Source organism: Falco naumanni, chromosome 8 (assembly GCF_017639655.2).
Source record: "Falco naumanni isolate bFalNau1 chromosome 8, bFalNau1.pat, whole genome shotgun sequence".
NCBI classification, from domain to species: domain Eukaryota; kingdom Metazoa; phylum Chordata; class Aves; order Falconiformes; family Falconidae; genus Falco; species Falco naumanni.
This window is the reverse complement of record NC_054061.1, coordinates 28946592-28967318: the sequence shown is the minus strand read 5'-3', so window position 1 is coordinate 28967318 and position 20727 is coordinate 28946592. Positions and strand designations below refer to the sequence as shown.

Here is a 20727-nt window from a genome sequence, read left to right as displayed (position 1 = left end):
TAAGTGTTGTGCTCTTGTTTATCTTTTAGCCCCTGGTTCCAGATGCCCTATATAGTCCTCTGGCTACTAGATTATTGGTATAAATATTTTTTTTGCTGTTGTTCAGTTAATTCAGTTTCTCTTTTTCCAGGGTTTAGAATGAGACATAGGCAAGTGATCGTGGATCCGGTAGGCACCCTGGCAGGTTGTCCGCACTTAGTTGAATCTGTTCCTTGTGATGAAGACCCAGTGTGTTACGAGTGGATTGTTTCAGAAGGAATATGTGTGACTGACCATGGAAAATGTGGACCTGGAAACCGCATCCTGAAGGCTGTATGCAAGAACAAGAAAGGTGCGTAATGCTTTAGTCTGAAAAGCCCCATGTTTTTTCATGCCTCCTTCTAAAACGGCATTCTGCTGCGGAGCAATTGCAGTTATTTACAATAGCTCTTTACATAATTTTGGTGAAACTTTCAGATTTTTTGAGTTGACTGTGATGCTTATGAAAGCCTAGTGCTTCTGTTACTGGGATTTTGCTTGGACCCTTCTATTCTGTTTTATCCTAAAGGAGATGGCTTACTAGTGCAGGTCATGTGTTGTCACTGCTGGCCTTATCGTGACAAAAGTGGGATACCAGTGGCCTCATGCTCCCTAGAATCCTTTTTTGTTTGCACACCCTGTACTAAAGTAGGGCTGTTGCTAAGGACAGCAGCACTATGGGCATTCACAAAATTAATCTGACCCCTAGCATTTCTTCTGTCCTCAGGTTTTAGCTTGTGGTCTGAGTGTTTATCTCTTGCAGTCATGAAAAGGAATGCTCAGTAGTGCTGCCATAATTAATACAAGAATTAGATGTAAATGAAATGATCGTACTAAGTACTACCTTACTTGGCAGCAGTTTGAGACCTGCAGTGTGTTCTAGTTTACAAGCTGTTAATAATGAATAAGTATATTTTTATATGACGTTTACAAACAACCAGCAAGAGCTTGTTTCTGGTGCATGGTTTGAACCTCAGCCAAAAGTTTCATTTCTTGATAAGGTCAGTGTTGTCAGATCTTTAGATTCAACTACACAGAGCACGCTTGCGGTCCTTAGTCACAGTGAGACTGTGCTAGCATCTCAAAAGTGGCAAAGTTGTGGAACTTTAGAGCCTGGTATTATAGCTGAAACGAAGAATTCTTTTACATGGTGCCGAGGCTGATCACAGGAAACAATTTCAAGTTGATAACAAGAGGGGTTAATTGGCAAGTAGTTAAAACCAATGCGTCATTTATGAGCCATTAGAATCTGGCAGAATGAGTTGATGGCTGCTTTGTCTGAAGAGCACAGATTCTCCTGAAACACATTTAAATCTATGTGGTTTTCTTGTAAGTTTGTGAAAATGGGGACAAAAAAAATCATCTTCAGCTGTTATAAGATGATATAGCCAGAATACAGAAGGGAGCAAAGAATGATCTCTGAATTTTGTCTAAGTGGTCTCTTATGTGATCGTATGTATAACATACAGTTATGTGATCATAACTGTAGGTCCGGTCCTGCAGTGCTGTGTGCAGATGGAGTCTCGTATTGCTAAGGAGCACCGTGTACTTCACACTGTTAAAACTGTGCCAACAGCCATTTTTATGCACCAGCTTGTGACTTGGAAGGAAAGCATGTAACGTGGCAGATGCTCATTGATCTCTCATCAGACTGTTCTCTGTGGCTATGATCCTTAAGAAACCATGCCTTTATGCCTTTGAAGTGTCTCTTCTTCACTTATTGTTCAGCAAGTTATTGGAAGGCTGACAGTACCCTTTTAATGTCAACTACTCTGTACATGTTCTAGTAACAAAAAAATAATAATGTTGGGACATTCATCCCACCCTGCCACCCTGAGGAAACATTGTCACTAGATGTGATTGTTGTCCAGTTCTAATTGAGAGGGTTTCCCAAGGAAACGTGGATCACTAGGCAGATTAGAAGCACTGGTTAATAATGCTTCTAAGCTTTTCTGAATTTTTGATCCAGTAGGATAAGACTGGCAGAGTCCTTAAAGTAGAAGTTGGAAAAAAACCCCCCACAACAATTTGTTTCTTCTGTCAATCTAGTAATTCTAGTTGCTTTGTTTATAACCTTTTTTTCCTTCTGTAATGTTCTTTTAACTGGATTCTCATTGCAATAAGCGGTCTATTTTCTTGGATAAAAGCTGGAGTAAGTGGCAGAGTTGCATAAAGTGTTTTACCTGGAATAGTTGGTTAGTTGGTAGTGGGAAGTCAGAAGGGAGTTGTGGGAAACTGCGAGACATAGCAATTACAGGTAAAATAGCATAAGGCCTATGCTAATGCTTAGCATTATACAGAAGTTCAGAATTTCTGCCCTGCTGAAAGCATTATCTGCTGGTATTTTCATTTACTTAAGCATCTTCTGTAGAATTCAGCTCTGTATCCTAAAATCCAGTCATTTATCCAGTCATTCTGTCATCCATGCCTGGCATTGTTGCTCAGTATTCCCACCGAATGCCTAAAGGGATAAAAAAAGTACATTTTTTTGGACCCCATTAAATGACAAAATCCAATGTATCACCATCTTAAGAACGGTTCATTTGGTCCCGGAGTATGTTGATTAGGGTACTTCAGGTCTTCTGTGTACTCCTGCCTGCAAACGTCTTCATTTTCATATAAATGCTAGACTCTCTGGCATGATGCTCTCCTCTTCTTGCAGTGTGTCAGTTCACTTCTCTTTGGAAGTTAGAAGGAGCCGGTCTCAGTCGTGTTTGTGTCAGGCATCCTGCAGGAGAGCCTCACTGCTCACTGCCTCTTGCCTTTGCCTGTCTCCTCTCCCTCCCCCCAACAGCGTGGCCGAAGCCGTGCCCGTCTCTAGCCCGTGCTCTGCTGTGTGACGCGGGGCTGTTGCATACCTCTGTCACGGCTCAGAGACCTGAGGCCTTTTTCATGAGGAGACTGGTTTTTCACTTGCCAAAAATGAGCTTTAATGACATCGACTGTGGTGGGAGGGAACTGGCCGTGTTTTTCAGCCGCCTCTCCCATGGCAGAGGACTTTGCTGCTGCTGGCGGAGCCTGTAGGATCCTGCTGGCCTAAACTTCTCTCCAGCAAGGTGGAGCTTGGAGGCACATCTTTGGCTCTGATACATGCTGATAGACAGCGCGTGAAGCACGAGGCAGTAATCCTTCTCTGTCCCCATTCTGGTCACCCCAATGTCCTCCTCCCATGCCACGTCCCTTGCATGCTTGTGGTGCCAGCCCATGCTGTGAGAGAGGGTCGGGAGGAACCTGTCTGGGAGGTGAGCAGGCAGCAGTGGCTAACTAACCTCCTTCTGCCACTGAAACCTCACCTTCGGAGCCCCTCGCGGTGTCCCCTCTTCCCGTTGGAGAGAAGCCATCCTTCCTGGTGAGATCCTGTGGTACTGACCCAGGATGACCCAGTTAGATGAGGTGCTGCTGGCGAGCTGCAGCTCGAGCTCGGGAGCCACCCTGGTTTGCAGGCTTCCTCTGAAGATTTCCCTGCCAAAGCAGTATCGCTCTGTAAGGGCTTGTATGGGTTTCAGGGACGTAGCACTCTTCCGCTCGGTCTAGAGGTACAGAAATTACTTTTTTTGTTTCTTGGATAGGTTAATGTAGGGGGTCCGTAATGGAGGGGCCTCCACAGGGCACGTACTAGGTACAGCGTTTATTCATGGAGTGGCTGGAGTCTGTAGTTTGTGATTTGCAGTAGTTAGTATAGATGAGGATGAATGCAAAGACTGTAATCACCTCAATACTTTCTCATTGTTAGATGTGTGTCTGCTCCCACCTCATAATGTCTCTAATCGCCATTAATAAGTTATTGAACATGTATATGATGCTTGTGAGAAACTCTTAGTGTCTGGTCCACATCCCCTGAGCACACCTCTTCTGTAGCATCGGAGGACAGTAGTGTAATAAATCAAATGAAATTAAATAATGTGTAGAAATGAAAGGAAGTAATGCACAGAATGGGAAAAGATGTCTATTGCACGCTTCTTCCAAGCAAAATTTTTCAGCAAAGTGTTTTTTATTTAGCTAGTGAAGGACAACAGATACTTTTGGGGAAATCTGTGAAGCCAAAAGAATAGTACAGGAAAATGGATGTCGATACTAAAATTTGAATTGTGTAAGTGTATCATTGAGTACATGGATCTATAATTCAGATAAAAAGATTTATTTAAAAACTCCTTTTTTTTTTTTTTATAATCACAGGCAACCCAAGAATTATTTGTGATTTTTCTCAGAGTTGTTGTTATAGATTGTTCAACAAGGAATTGAATAATCTCCTGTTTGCAATGTATTCTCGATCAGATAGTTGCAAGTATTTGATATTTGATTTTGGGTGCTCTTAATTAGAACCGACAAACATTACTGTGCATTGACCATATGAAAATAACTCTCTGAAAACTTTCTGCTTCACTTGCTCTCCTTAAATGTTACTGCTCAGTAGATACAAACCCATGAACACAGTCAAAACTTTCTCATTTTAAAATGCAACTGGACAGTAGCCAAAACATACTGTGTTTCATTTTTTGAAGACAAGGACCAAAACAGTCGTCTTGTTCTCTGCTTCTTACATCTTTGTGGATAGGTACAAGCACTTCCAGTATGGGGAGACAAAGGGAATTCGATGTTGTAGTAGCGTGCAGAAAACTGCTGGTAACATGAGAGAGCAGGATTTGCCCCAGGGTCAGGAGGTAAAAGTTCAGTCCAGGCAGAAGCTGGTGTGCCTCCATGGGTAGCTTCCCAGTCTTTTGATTTTAAGTGCTAAGAAACACGACTGGATTTAACATACAAATGTTGTTGGGTTCAGTCTGATGGAGGAATTTGGAAAGCCTTTTTGTTGTTATTTCCCACATCTATTTTAGGCTGTATGAATAACAGAAAAATAGATTGAAACAAGACAAATGCTGAACTAAACTGTGGTTTTTAGAAATGCACGTTATAGTCACGTAGCTTGTGAACAGAGCAGTTGTTATGGTGAGTGGTACAACCTGAAAACATACATAAAAGGGACTACAACAATAAATTTATGAAATAACAAGTATGACTCATAAAAGGAACAATTCATTTCTTCAAGCATTTTATAAATGTTTCTGACAATACTGTAAACTAAATCTCACCTATTAGCAATGCTTTTGAATAGATTGTGAAATGTTATTCAGAATCATACTCACAAGTCGTCAATCTGTTTTGTTGTAATTCCTATGTCATCATTTATTAATACGTTTCTGCTTGTTGTGATTTCTACCAGAAGAACTATTAGTAAAAAAGACAATTTCTCTGTGATAGCGAACAGCATAGTGTCTACATAATCAAAAATATGAAATAATTTATACCCAAAGGCTTCATTGTTTTAATTGGAAAGTACCAGATTGGCAACAAGGTTTAATGCAAAGGTCGTGTGCTTTTGCTGGATTCAGGTTGTTTTACTCCTGATTTAACAAATCGAATCACAGCTCAAAAGCTGCTGAGCAATCAGCTTGGGTACAGGGTTTCTCTGTTGTGGGAGTTAAAATTCTGGGGTTGTCTTCTGTTTTGAGGACAATATTTGTAACAGTGCTGAATAACCCATTGGTTCTTTATTTATGCACAGTTCATGCAGTGATAGGGAGATGGAGGTGCCAGACCCAGAGGAGCAGAGTCCAGCGATGCCCAGAAGAACATCGCTGTCTCTCTTCTCCTGTAGCACTGGAACGGCTGTTGCTGGGACCTGTCCCAAAGCCACCTTATTCAGCAGCTTCTGCCTCAACCTAGGTGGCCCCAGGCACTTTGGAGGGTTCTGTGCACCCTTCCCAGACATATCTGATAAGTTAATAATGTCTGGTAGGTCCTGGGACTCCCAGCTGGAAGGGGCGAACCACCCTGCTACAGACAACCTGGCAAGGTGGTAGCTTAGAAATAAAACATGCTGCAATCCTACTGTCGTAGCTGTTACAGTGGCAAGATGTTTTCTCTAAGTATTCTTAGTGGAATAAGCTGCTGGCTCCAGGCTGCAAGTTACCCAAGCTGGGGGCAGCACCCGTGGCCTGAGCCCCTGCTCACGGAGCCTTGGCGCTGCCGGACACGAGGCTGCGCGAGCAGCAGCAAAGAGCAGTCAGGAGTGTAAATTAGTGTGGAGTGAAAAATCAATTGTCCTCATTTCAGTAGCATTATGACAGATGGTTAAACTTTCTTTTTTCTTTTTATTTTTTCCTTTATTTCCATAGTACTAACAGTAACTCCTGCCCCGTGTCCCCCCCCCCCCCCCAAAAAAAAAAAAATAATCCCCAAACCCCAGGGCATATTTTCAGGTGATGGTGAAAAACAGAAGCCCACGAAATAACTGTTCACAAAACTTTTAGGCCTGTTGCTGCTTTTGCGTTCAAGCAGGAAACCTTTATACTGCTGCTATGGCTGCTCTTCTGGCAGTACTGGCAAGAGTCATTTCAGCAGAACAGAATTCATTTTTCTGTGTGATCTCTTTGGTTCTAGGCAGTCGGTATTTAGAACATGGTACTTGCCACATTCTAGAACTTGCCAAGAAGACAAGAGGGGTTTGTATTTAAGTGTTATTAAGTTCACTGAACAAGTACATGTTTGGGTTGAAATACATCTAAGCCTAATTTTCTGTTCCATCTGTAAAACTGGAGTACAATATTTCAGTGTCAAAATGTTTTCTTCTAGCAGTTTTTGCATTAGTTTGCTTTTTCTGTAGATGAACTAGGCCAAGTCAAACAAAGTTAAAACATAAAAATATTTTTAGAAGAGCTTGTTAATGTAAAACCAAAATATTCCTTTTAGATTAAACAAACATTTTACCTTATCTTGACATTTATTTTTTCCTAAATACTCCCCCAGTCTGTCCGCAATCTACTTAAAACAGAGTTATAGAGTTTTTTCTTCCTTTTACTTCTTCCCCCCCCCCCCCCCCCCCCCCCTTTTTTTTTTGGTTCAGTGCCCAAACAGAAATCCATTATTCACAGGGCTCTATTGACAGAGCAGACACTGAAATCCTGTTGGAATTCAAGCGAAGAGTAAAGGGAAGTAAGGTAATCAAAGCAGTGTTATTTTAAGATCCAATATTATGTTCTGTCAGAGCTTGACAGTGAAGCTCTGCTGTTACGGAAGCTGAAGACTCTTTGGAGGTAGAATATTAATAACGGTGTGCTTGGCTACCTGTCGGTACTTGCAGCTGAATCACAGTGTGTCCTGTGGTCCCTAAGAACGGTGTCGGTGGAGACAGCTTGCGAGGTGTACTGCGCTGGGTGCATCACGAGAAGCAGGAGCATCCCAACGGGATCCCTTCAGAAGGAAGGGGCTGCAAGTGGAGATGATGTCTGCTGTTGGTCCTGGCTGAGGGCATGAAGCTAGCAGCTTTCTGAGTGGTTCTGTGCTAACGTAAATCTCAGCAAAGCCAAGTTCTTACCGGGGGAGAATTCTTGATATTTTTTTTTTTCATTTTTGAATGGATTAATGATACAGAATGAATTTGCAGAGTCTGTTTAATTTCTCAGAGAAAAGATTTGCTGTGTTCAATTTATTGAAAGTAAGTTGTAGATAAGTTCTTTCTGACATATCAGAATAAGAACTTAAATCTCCATTGATGCGTTGTGTCCCATGACAAAACGCCATGTCTAAGGGTACATCTAGATTTCATTTCTCCTGTGAGAGTACTATAAGCTTAGATTGTGATCATTTTTTGGTTTAGAAACTGAAACATTTGGAAGCAAAAGAAGCAGTTTTGTTTGTAAAATGAAAATGCTTGTTTTCAAGTTAGTGTGGAAATGCACCTATCTTTAATCAGACCTTAATACATGGAGTAACAAAAATCAGGTTTTCTGCAACAATGCTTTTTTCCCAGATCTGCCTGTATCTGGGGCAGGTGGAGAGTGTGCTTCTAGTGATGTGCAGCGGGTAAGAGAATGGTGTAAAGCTAGAAGTTAGATAGCTTGGTCAGTGGGTTAGGAACTTGTGGCTTCTTAAATTGTTAAGGTTCAAAAGGACAGACTTCTAGTGCTTTGGTCAAATTTGTGTGCGGTCAGCATTAGCAGGACAGAACTTGCAATGGGAGTTTTGCCTGAGGAGGGTGTGATTAATACATACACATTACGGACTATTCATGTAAATGGAAACTGGAGGTGAGACAACTTTGCAACTGTAAGAATTTGGAATTATTTTGTGGGGGATGGTAAAATTATCCAGTTGCTCGACGCACTTGCACATACTATCAATAAAATCAAACAGGTGCCCGCTCTTCTAGGGCTGCAGGTTCAGTTACTGTCACGGGGCTCAGCCTGGCTCACCACGCTGCTCATTCCTCCTCTGTTTGTCAGCGTACCTCACTATACCCCGTCATTGGAGCTGTTGATCCCAAGCCAGTATTTTTTCCTGACTGTTGGAAACACAAATCCTAAAAGGCAACGTGCAAAGCCTTCTAGCTGTTAGATAGGATCCATACTTCTCGTTTTGCAGCCGTGGTGGAAGGAGCATATTGCAGTGTAGCATAAAGGCTGGTGAGTATTACGAGTGTTTCAGGAATTCTGAAGAATGGTGTGTGGTTTGCTCAATAGATTTGAGACCCTTTTTTTATTTTTTTTTTGTAGTCATAAAGATTGATGTGCTTTTTGAGCAGGCTGACTGTTTACGAGCCAGGTGGAGTGGATATAGTTACCTCCATCAAGCCTTACCACACAGCAGCTGGTACCATGCCAAATATTTGATGTCTCCTACTGGAAACATTTAACAAGACAAAATGTGCTTTGTGACCTGCTCTAGGACTGGTGCACTGATGGTTTGAGGACAGACACCATTACGAGTTTGAGCGAATTGACTGTCTTTGCATCTTCTACTGAAACTTATGTCTGCAAAAGAAAGGGATCACCTTTAGGTTAATTTTAGGAGCTTCTGAAAACTAAGAGCTTTCTTGGCTTAGCCATTTAAATAGTTTTCCCTCATTCAAGATCATAGCAAACATATGGCTCACAACCCAGGGAAGGTGGAAACTCAAAAGTCTGTAAGCAATTCTTGTAGTAGCTACATTTGTGTAAATATCCGCGTCTTACAGTCAGGCATATTGTGCTGCAGCACAGGCTAAAATATCGAATGCTGGAAAGCTGGAAGGTTGGGAGTTTGAATCTAGAGGATAAACTCGAACGTACTTTGATTAATTTTCTTTGTCTTTGAATGCAAATATGTTGCATGATTTCCAGCTGAACTGTGGCTGTGCTTTTCAAACGCTGGTGGCGTGATTTGTGTCAGTCAGCCAGAAGGCAGCTGTAGTCGGTATCCAGGGCTGCTGTTAGCTCTGTGTAGTTGGCAGACAGAGATACCAGCGGAGCTGATTAGGGATATAGCCAGCTCTCATCCTTCCTGGGCTTGTCAATATAAGGTATTACAGCTACCTGTGAAAGTATGTTTTTCTGTGCCAGCTGAGCTAAGTGTGAGCTGTGGTTGGTGCAGAATGCCCTTAAATGAATTTTTATGCAAAACTATGATTCATTTCAAGTATCTGGTGCATATCTGTATCTATTTGATACCTAACATCTCAAAAAGATGTTTTTCAGGACTTCAGGTGGTTAAAATGGTGAGGGCAAAGGCTGTATCTTCCCTATCTGAAGGCTATATCTCCTGTTTCAGGAGAGAGGAGATGGATTTTCAAAGATGCAGCTCCCACTTGCACTCGTGAAAGGGAGCAGCAGGTGCTGATTATTATTATTTTTTTTTTTAAATGAACCTGAGCTTCAAACACCTGTAGATTTGGAACAAAGGTTCAAGGTAGCCCTTTCAGAAATGGGATTTATAGCATTAAGAAAAATATAAACATCGGTTATTATGGCAAGAAGTGTATTGCCCTTTATGTTTTAAATGTTATGGAATAAGTTTGACATAAGTTGATCTGAGTTTGTGGTAAAGGTTACCTAAAGAGCATAGTGTGTGTGTGTGACCTGTGGGTCTGTTACATTGGTGCAAGTGGTTGGAAGAAACTGTATAGAAGGATTAATATTTCTGTACTAGGCTAGTGCAAACATATACATTTAAACTATTTATTTAAAGCCTGTTTTTTAATGTCTAGGGAATCTTTACTGAGTCTGATGCTTTCTAGTCTTTCAATTATGAGACAGAAATAAGGTTCCCATATGGTATTTCATAACTGCAAAAGTATTTGTAGTTAATTTTTTAAGCCTGGAAAAGAAATCTTAGAATAGATTTATTTGGTTTTGCCCCTCACATTACCTTGTAGACAAAAATCCCACATTGTTTCGGTAAGAAATGAGAAAAATACCTGTAAGCACCAATAGCAATTCCAGTTTTCTCAGTGAAATGGAGCATGCAGCATAAAATACCTGTTTGGCTGTTTTCTTTAAACTAAGCATAATTTCACATACATGTTGAATTAGTTTTCATTTTAGAGAGTTACTGTATTTCTTAGGGAAGACTGATTCAACAAAGGGGGATAGTGAGCAAAATCAAGGATCCTTCTTGAACTCTGTTTGAAAGGTAGGTACATGACAAGTTTGAAAATTAACTTAGGTGGATAAAAGAGGAAGGAGGCTACAAGGATTGATTCGCAAAGTGTTATTAAGGACAGGATTCTGGATCTGCAACCTGAAGATGCTGAAGTTACCAGGATGAGCACATGGAAGATGTGACAGTGAGGATTAATCCCATTCATAGGGATTCTGGTTTTTGGAATTAAACAGGTTCCAAAAACGGTTAAGGATTTCACTGTTTTTCTACTAGTGAACCAAGTGTTTAACATACTGAGAAATTTTCCTCACTCCTTATATATGACTTGGTAATGTTTGCATTAAATCTGTCAAACACGCAGCACTGGGCACACAATCTTGAGGGATATAGGAAGTAAGGATGCTCTATTAGACCTTTTTATCCTCCTCACCCCAAGCAGAGTCTCTAAGGCATTTTATGCTTTAGTCCTACCCTTGACAGTTCTGATACATATAAAGGGACATATTGAAAATAACCAGTGGCTATTCATAGCATTCACATAAGTGGTATTTTCACCTGGTTTTGACATGGTGCCCTTAGAGCCTCTTTACAGTGTTGCGACCTCAAAACTTCCTCAGGCTTTAGTTTCCTACCCATAATATCCCCTTGAGATGAATTCAAAGCCTTTTGCATTATTACTGTCCTTAAGCCATTCATCTTTAACCAGATATTACAGCATATGTATAGGACACCATTTACACAACCTTTCTGAAATTTTCTGGTGTTCAGCAGAAGGGTAAGCGGCACAACAGTATATCCTGTTTTCCTGAGGATGCCAGGTTAAAACAAGCCAGAAAACATTTTTTAATGCCTTTGATATTTTTCAAATTCTTAATGGCAAGAAAATTGCCTAATTCTCTTCGTTCAAAATTATTTTAGCCAAGATTTTTTTTTCTATGAGAAATAGTCAAAACAGTATAAAGGCTTTAAATTAAACAGAGATTAATTAAGAGAGAATAAAAAACATTAGGGTAGAGAAACACTGTTTTATTGTGTTCTGTATGTGGGGTTTAGTGGGCTGGAATCCAACTCATACGATCTAACATACAAAAGAACAAATAGTTTCAAAATAAGCTAATTAAGTTCTGTCTGAGGCAGTATCTAGGAATTTATTTTCATGGGAGAATTATGAAAAGAAATAAACTAAACCTGCTTCTGCAGACAGGACTCTGAGATGTCCGTAACACCAGCGGTGTGTGGGGCACGGGGCTTCCCGCTGTCTCAGCCTGCAGGAGGATTTGGGGCGTGGGGAGAGGAGAGATGAGGATATGTCGGGGCTGGAGACAGGGCTGGGAGCAGCCTGCAGCCCTGAGGTCTCCGTGCTCGCTGGTCCTCGGAGCAGGTGACGGAGCTGCCCTCGAGCGCTGGTGGTGTGCTGTGCTGCGGGGTCAGCACCAAGTTTCTCCTGAGGTTTGTGTAAGGGAATAATTTGTATCTTAACTTCAATAGACAGCTTCTTACATTGATCTCTGACCACAGCCTTTTAGCGGAGGAAGAAAGAAGGTTTTTTTTTTTTTTAATGTAATTTAATCCTTTCCTGCTGGGTGGCCCTACAGAAGGCTTTTTCTGTGGCTGAAATTCCTTTGGCGCTGCACGTTGTGTGCTGGGCAGGAATGATTGTGAGAGCCACCTTTATACGGTAGTTCCGAAGGCTGTTGAGTGGAAATTAAAGATAAGTGTTACCCTTATCCTTGAGTTTCTTTTTATCAAGCTGTTTATGAACTGGAGCTGATGAAAAACAATTTAGTCACTTGTTTTGAGGTTAATGGATGCTGGAGGGGGAAGGCTCCCGCCTTAAAATAAGAAGTTTTGGCAAACTTTTAAGTAAGAATTCAGGACGTGGAAATTCTGCGCTAGTTCTGCACTACTGAAATTGGCTCTGGGACATATTGATCTGTCAGGTTTTTAAAGTAAATCTTTCTCGTAGTTCTAATTAAGTATTTTAATGCCAGTACTCTCCATTAGGCAGCAGTTTGTGATTAGTCAGGTGGTTGTAATGGAAAGAGTAGCACGTGTGATGAGATGGTAGAGAAGTCACAGAGGAGGGAAAATGGCCATGGGATGCAGCTCCTAAATGCTCTTTAACGTCCTCCTGTTAGCAGGTTTCCCACTGAATTCGGTGCGCTCTGTGAGATGGCATTTGATCCTCACACAGATCCTGGCTGGTGTTGGAAACACAAGTTCAGTGGACCTCAATATAGGACATGAACTCTGACGTTGTGACAAGAAATAATGCTAAGAACAGCCATAAAAAGGGAAAACTCCTAATTCCTCCAAAACTTTGAAGCTAAGCTATTAAGAGTAGATTACATTATCGCATTTGTTTATCTCTGAATTGAATCTCATATTTAATAAATGGTGGCTTTTGTGAAGCGCTGGAGTGAATGTGAATTAGTGAGTTGAGAAAAATTAGCTCTTCGAGGAGATTGAGAACAATTTAAAATTCCATTGTTAGGTGTTTTCCTTTCTGTCTGTATGAAGCATGTCTGTAATTGTCTCAAATTAGGTACTGCCTTTGTTTAGAAGAGTTAAACAAGTAACAGGATAAGATATCTCATAGTTCCTTTTTAAATAAACAGCCTGTTCAGTTTTTAGCTTTGGGTGGTTTGCAAATGTCAGAACAAATTTTTTGAAGGGAATGTATATAAGAGGTGGAGTTTCTTTAGCAACTGAATCATCCTGTATTGTTGTGATGTATTTTCCAATTTTGAAACCTGGTCTTCCCATACTGCATGATTTTAGCATATCCGTTTACCATGGTTCTTAAACCAGATGCATTATTTAAAAATTCGTAAGGAGATCTGGGAATTAGACTGTAAGCATAAATCTGTTCAGTGCCTTTCTGGCAGCTGTGGTCTATATTTTGCCATCGTTACCTGATGGTGTTGCTACCAATGGACCCTCACATTGACCCAGTAATTACCAAGTCCAGAAAGACAAAAAAGGAAAAGAAAGAGGAATGAGCCAAAACACTCATGTGATGGTCATCCATGGCTCAGCAGCTATGCACGTAGGAGACAGTGCTTTTTCCTTTCACGTCACTGAGGAGGGAAAAACAATCATGCAAAATTAGTTCCTGGCTTGGTTCTGCAGCTAGTGGTGCCCGTGGGGATTCAGGCACTATGTCCAGTGGGAGACAGATGTGGTTTGAAAAGTGACTTTTCTGGACTTTTCTGGAAGAAGTGATAATATTTAACTGCCCCAGCAAGTGAGCAGGGAGTTGCTGAGACTGTTGGGAGGAGGATTATCACCTCTTCCAGGGAAAATATCTCATTAGCAAGATACAGCTTTGATGTTCGGGTATCATTGGAGCCCTGGTAACAAAACTAGATCTTTTAGGGATAGCAGAAGGTATGACAGAATAAAAATTAAGATGGGAACACACAAATATTAAAACAGTAGTGCTGTTTGGAGGCAGAGGGGATTGATGAAGGTTTAGAATTTGCAGTTTGATAGATACTAAAGAAACGAAACAGTGATAATAAGGGTACAGTAGAACTTGTTTGAGTTAGTTTGGGGGACTAGTGGAAGGTGTCCCTGCCCATGGCAGGCAGGTTGAAACTAGATGATCTTTAAGGTCCCTTCCAAAGCGAACCATTCTATGATTCTATGACTTTGGTGGATGGACAAAGTCACTTCCAGGTGCTGTGAGATCCACCTGTGCTCCCTTTCTATATCTCCTGTGGCACTGCACCTGCATCTGTCCCTGATCTGGGGATTGTTTCTATTTGTTACTGGCAAATGTGGGTGGGATGTAAAATACCAAGTCTCTTTTGTAGTGAAAAAGCGATGACCCAGCAGAACAGGTAAGTCTTCATTAACTTAACGATAGACTGTTGGGCAGTTCTGTAGAAATGGTTCCATCCATGCTTGAAGTAGGGGGAGATGGGGCTTGGCTATCCACAGTAAATTGTAGAAATCAAGGTGATCCTGCAAGTTCCTATTCCATTTTTTGTTACCAGATGCAAAATTCCCATTAAATGTAACATAGCAAAAATCCTGCCTCCCCTCCCGCTCCCCCCCGGCAACAGATTTCTCAAGTTTAATACAAAGTCAGCACTGTTTTGTTGCATGCTTCGTGCTGTGTCAAAGGAGACTAGAGCCAAGAGGGTGTTTTGTTCTTTTTCATGGTGTTTACAAATAAAGCTGACTGATTTGGTAACTCTCTTGGAAAGTCTCTGAGACTGTAAATTTAGCAGAGTACTCCCTGGGCATGCATAGATCTAAAGATAGCAGTTTCTTGCCTATCAATAAGTATCTTAAGGCCTTTACTTTTAATGCTATATAGGGCTTAAATCCCAGGAAAATAATTCCACTACCGCTGTTCATTTATATCATACGAGTCTGCATTAATTCAGACCAGGCTAGCTTTTCTAATACATTATTTATTTAGGTCTTCAAAATGTCTGTGGTACAGCATGTGGTCGACAGAGCATATTCTTGTTTGTTAATATTATATGGCAACCTGTTTTCCCAAGATGCTTAAATAAATGAATACCTTCAGATAAAACTCTGAGTTTAAAAGCCACTTTTTTTTTTCCTGTTTTAACAACAGCATCCCACAACCTTAGCTCTGATTTCTCTACAACCACATATTTTAAATAGTTCTGGAAAGGTCTTTTTTTTTTTCTTTTTCCTTTTTTTTTTTTAATTTTTATGTCTTGATTCTGAATGTCTAGCCCAGCTTTTCCCCCTGCCCCCAGGCAACAGAAGCTTAGAAATACACTTAAATCCAATTAAAAAAAACCTTTACAAGAAGGGTAAAACACTGAGCTCATAATTTCTGACAGTCCACAAAGCTTACAAATCAAAATACATGAGTGTGCTGCGTAAGCGAGGGTGAAACAAATGGTATACAATGCTTGGAAATGAATAAGTCATGTGAATGAACATTGGCATGTACATCCCCAGCCCCATATTAAGATTAAAGTGAGTTGTCTGCTTTACAATTGCATAATTGCTTCTGTGACTGATTTGGTGCTGCTCTGTAATAAGTTGTGAATACCGTATGCTGACCTGGTTAATGGGATGTTTACTAAATGAATATATTTGTATAGTTTAATAGGGGGATGTTTGGAAAAATTAGCAGGATGAGAAAGAATGGCTCAAGAAAGTAATTTTTCCAGCAGGTGCTAGAGTTCTGAAGAGGAAGGCAGGCTGCCTTGCTGTCAGCCCGTGGGAGCTCGGAGAGGGATGTTGTGTGGGGCTGAGGCCCCTTCCCTCCGGGCCGCAGGGAGGTGGTACCCTTGGCTGGGAGCATCCCTGTCCTGGCTCCCCAGGTGAGCAGGACACGGGGGTGGCTGCTCCGTGCTCAGGGTGCCAGGCTCTGCACCCCGCTGGAGATGCTGCTGGCGAGGGGCGGGGGGGGGATGCTAGGGGGAGCAGCCATCATCCTGCAGCTGCCACAGCTTCATTTTTTAGAATATCTTGAATTTAGCTATTTTAAGTACTATAGACTAAGATAATTATTTCATGAAGTAATATTATCTGCAAATTAACCTTGGATCTTTGCATAGGTTCAGAAAGAGAGAGATAAGGAATTTTATCGCAAATTGCAGACTTACTGGGTTTAACGTAAAGGCCGTGGCAAGTAATACATTTAAACTGCATTTAAGTAGTAAAGACCAGAATATCAAAGTCTAAAAGCAATAAACATTAATTTATTCAGAAAGTTTTTATATTTTCTTTCTAGTTTTTATGTGTTTGTTTTTTTTTTTTTTACACACTGTCATTTAATGAGGTTATATTCTGATTAAAGTAGAAAAAGAATGAAGTAAAATCTTTTATTTCAGTAGATAAAAACGTAGGTTTTAAAATACATCGGCCTGCCCTGCGCAGCCAGAGCTGGCGGCACCGTTCTGCCCTGGCTCCGCACGGCGGCCAGGCCCGCGGGCCTTTCCCCCTCGTAGAGCGTTCCAGTAGAAATCTGTACTTTCAGCGACAACTGAGACATTTCCTGTAATCCCTTTCGAATATTCACGGGCAGCAGTCCCAGACGTATATTTTGAAGGCTAAATGGTTTGGGATTTATGTACTTTGTTATGTAGGTGCTGCGGGCGCTGCCCCCGGGCGGGCCGGAGCCCGGGCCCGCCGGCTCCCAGCCGGGCCCGCCGCTGGCCGCGGCCGAAGCCCCCGGCACGGCAGGGGACAGCGGGAAAAGCCGGCACCGCCCCGGCGGGACGGGAGAGAGGAGCGAGGCCTCGGCAGCGGAGCGGCCCCGCGGCACCCGGGCCGGGGCGGGCGGCGGCGGGGGGGGCTCCCGGCGCCGGAGCGGAGCCGCCCCCGGGCCCGCGGGCAGCCCCCGGCCGGGCGGGCCGTGCCCCGGGGCCCGCGGAGCCCCGCGGGGGAGCGGCCGTGAGGAGCCCTCCCGGGGCGGGGGCCGAGGGGGAGGAGCCCCCCGGGGGGCCGGGGGTGTTCCTGGCCGCCCCGCCGGGCCGGGCCCGGGGCTGGTGGCGGGCGGTGGCCCCGTGCCGGGACGTGGCGAGCGCTGCCCGCGGCCCGGGAGCCCCCCGAGCCCCCCCTCTGCCCGGCCCGGCGGCGGGGGGGGGGGGGGGGGCCCGGCGGGGGACGGGGGCGCGCGGCACAGCGCAGCCCACCCCACCGGGGCCGGCCAGCCTGGGTCGGCCTGTCTGGCCCCTCCATGGCCAGACACCGGTGTGTGCCTCAAACACACCGCAGCTGCCGCAGCGTGAGGCTTTGGCTGGCTAATGAACCGCGTTCCTAATGAGCCCAGGGCTGGAGGGGCGGCTGTGCTGGGGTATCGGTGCACGGGGCTGCTTCGGGCAGGGTAGCCACACCTTCGTAGCACCTGGAGCTTTTGGTTCTTTGTCCAGAAACATATTTTTTTTCCCCAATAAGCTGTAATTGGCATGAGTGAAGAGCAATAATTAAAATAATATTCATGATGTTTGCATTTTAGTGTGGCACTTTGATTGAAATTGGATCTGCCTTTTCCTCTCCCTTGAGGACCATCGCTTGCTTCGCAGCTAATGAAGTGGAACGAGCACTGTGATCAATATTTATGGTGTCACTCTGGGCACCTGCAGTTCTTTCAACCCTTCTTGCACTGTGGGGCTGGAACGGAGGTTTTTAACGCCAAGCTAATTAATGGCTAACGGTGCAACTTGATGTGAAGTCTGGAAAGACTGTTCTTAGTACTGTGTCTTATGAGGGTCAGATGTGCCTGTCACAGATTTGCTAGTTCTCATCGTTGATCAGTAGGAACTTGATTTTCTTTAGTGATGTACTTTAGGGTCCTTCAGTCGTCCTTTGGAGTTAGTTTGAGCTCTCCCTGTGTGGGGAACAACTACCCTTGGGGTACTAGCTGTGTCCACTGAACATACAAGACCACACATATGTATTTTCAACTGAGTTTGTAGACTTCTACCTCGCAGCTTTCCTTCTTATATTCCAGTCTCTACTACAGGTTCCAGTAACTGCTGGAGATAACATATATTTAAGTTCGACATGAATGCTGTGGAGTTAGTGCTAGTCTGTACTTCTACATCTTAACAGTTTGGGGGCTGCTGCCACCTGTGCCAGAATATTTTTTTTTATGTAGCTGCTTATGAAGTCCACAGATTATGGCAGTAATTTTTGTCCAAATCAGCCCTGCAGTACTTCGTTCCATGGCTCTCTTGACTCCTTCAAGGCCTTCCCAAAATAATAATATTATCTTTGAACTCTTGGTGGGTTGGTTCGTAGCAAATTTTGCCTGTTCCCTGCCAGTGACAGCAGCTGGAGGCAGTCCAATGTAATTAGTAAGTATTTTGGAGACTGTGCTTTGGCAGCCCTTTTAAATATGTGCAGTGAAAGCAGGATTAGTATGATGCCTCATCTTTTTTTCTCATTAGGGCATCTCTGTGATCTGTAAGCTTATTTAATTGGAAATCAGCCATTCTTATTAACACAGGAGATACCCTTTGGTCCAAATCCTGACATGGGATAAATGTATATAGCTCCCACTAAAGAGAAGGAAAATGCATCCACATACTCCAGGGTGGAAATTTGCCCTTTTGTGTCCATTGCAGTTCTCTTGGAGGAGAATTTCATTTTCTAGTAAAGGCAATAAATTTTTGCTGTTCAGATAAGTGACTACAGAGGTTCATCATCAGGATTTGAAGAAATAAGCCTCCTAAGAAGATGGATGGTGACAAGGGGAGTAAGAGTTGTTATCCAATCATTTGTCATGGTCCAGAACATTAAGATATATGAGTAAGACCCCAAAGGTGTGTAAAAGTTCCTTTCCAGCAGTCGGTTGGTATGTAATAACTTATCCCGTGTAGTCAGCCAGTATTACATGCTCTCTGAAAACTCATTTTGTTTGCATCTCTTTGTATACACAGCACATAAGTGGTAACATCTTACATATTGTTGGGAAGTATTCTACGCATCATCGAAATGGAGCCCCACGGTTACTGAATGTAGAGGCTGACTTCCCCGGCGCTCACGTTAACTCCCTTCTCTCCCTTCTCCATCCCGCTCCAGATGTTAATATTATCTGCCTTGCCTCTTCTGCTGTGATAGTGTTCTGCTCTGGGCTTTCTCCAGAGGCTTTTCCCTCTGACTGTTTGTCTGTGGTTCCCTGCTTTACAGCAGTTTCCCTCTAGTTCTTCCCCTGTCTCAAGGCTTCAAAACCATGTAGCAGCCATGGAGTACAGTGTCAGCTAGTGAAAAACTAAATTAAACATTCATGGTTGTAGAAGTGCTTGTTAGCATATATGTATTAATTCAACACTTCCTGCTGTTTTTCAATATGTTGGGAGGTTATGTTGCCAGTGAGGTGACTTTAAAGTCTGTAGTGGAATACATTTCAAGTAACTACTTGAGAGCAGGTAAAAATCTTGCTCTGCTTACCTAGTTTCAAAGAAAAACCTTTCCCCTTACTTTTTAATCAGTGAGTATTTCTCTCCAAACCAAACATGGTTGAGGATTTTGTTAGATTTCGGAAGGATTTTGTTAAATTCTGGCTCTGCAGCTGGGATAGCTGATCTTCGAAGTTCACCTTAATATAGGAGACATCATCATAGTTTGCTGTGGTCACCTGCTGCCTGCTTTGCTGCTTGTTGCTGGGAAGTCATGCAAAGATGAGGTTTGCTTTGTCTTATCTGGGCTTGCCGTGGCACAGAACATCAGTAGCCTAAATTTGATCAAATGAGCCCGTGAGAGCTTGGTATCATGCACTGAGTCCTACTAAACCCTGAAACTACCTGAAAGGAGGCTGTAGGCAGGGGGGGGGGCGGTCTCTTCTCCCAGATGATAAGTGATAGGACAAGGGGAAACAGCCTCAGGTTGCCCCGGGGGAAGTTTAGGTTGGAGATTGGGAAAAAATTCTTCCCTAAAAAGGTGGTCAGTCACTGGAACAGGCTGCCCAGAGAGGTGGTGGACTCACCATCCCTGGAAGCGTTCAAAAAGTGCATAGGTGCAGTGCTTAGGGACATGGTTTGGTGGTGGCCTTGGCAGTGTTAGGTTAATGATTGGATTTGATGATCTGAAGGGTCGTTTCCAACGTAACTGATTCTATGAGTCTATGAAATCCTCCAGTGCGGCAACTTATTTTGCGTCTGTGTGCTGGAGTTAAAAATATGGTCCTCACACCTTTCCCCAGCCTGGTCTGCTATTTTGTAGTCAAAAGGCTTAATTGGCTCCATGTGTTTATGCCCTGGCATTTCTCTCTTGAGCTGGCTCAGGAGGCTGTATCTGACCACTGCTGACTCACAGGCAGCAGATTTTTACTGTAGTTCACTTGACAAGGATTTAGATATAAAAATCTCAGGCTTAGTCCTCAGGGTGGCCTGTAAGCCTGTGTAGGGACATAGATGTGGTGGGAACAGAGTAGTGCTCTGGGAAGATTGTGATGTTGGTGCACCTCGGAGATCTGTGGTTAGAGAAGCCCAAGTCAGGGGCTGGCAGAGTCTTGGCCACTGAGTTTTCAAAACTCCACTGGCGCGATCGCATTGACGCCTGTGGAAGTCGAGCTGGCATGGTGTGCCTCCAGGAGGATAGGGGTGACGGGCCCTATGGGGCTGGGAGTCCTGTTTGGACCATTTCTGGCAGCGTGTCTTCAAACATTGAGGTATTTGGTCCTGCGGGCATTCTGCAAACTGGCCGTAGTGGGGAGATCTGTTGCTACAGGTTTAGGAGCCATCAAACATCACATGGCCATCTTTCCAGGGAAGCAAAATGCAATTCTTCTGAGTCCCGGCCAAGTAATTACAGCAGTAATAATAGCTATCATTTTCGATGCCTTGGTGCCAA

General features: G+C 43.1%; 1 protein-coding gene across 1 annotated transcript in view; it reads left to right on the top strand.

Annotated features, from left to right (window-relative positions):
* Window positions 1–20727, top strand: part of THSD7B (thrombospondin type 1 domain containing 7B) — a 269552-nt gene that overhangs the window by 87484 nt on the left and 161341 nt on the right. Inside the window, exon 7 of the mRNA XM_040604804.1 lies at window positions 131–331. Within this exon, the coding sequence (XP_040460738.1) occupies window positions 131–331 (201 nt within the window). The remainder of the gene's footprint in view (window positions 1–130; window positions 332–20727) is intronic.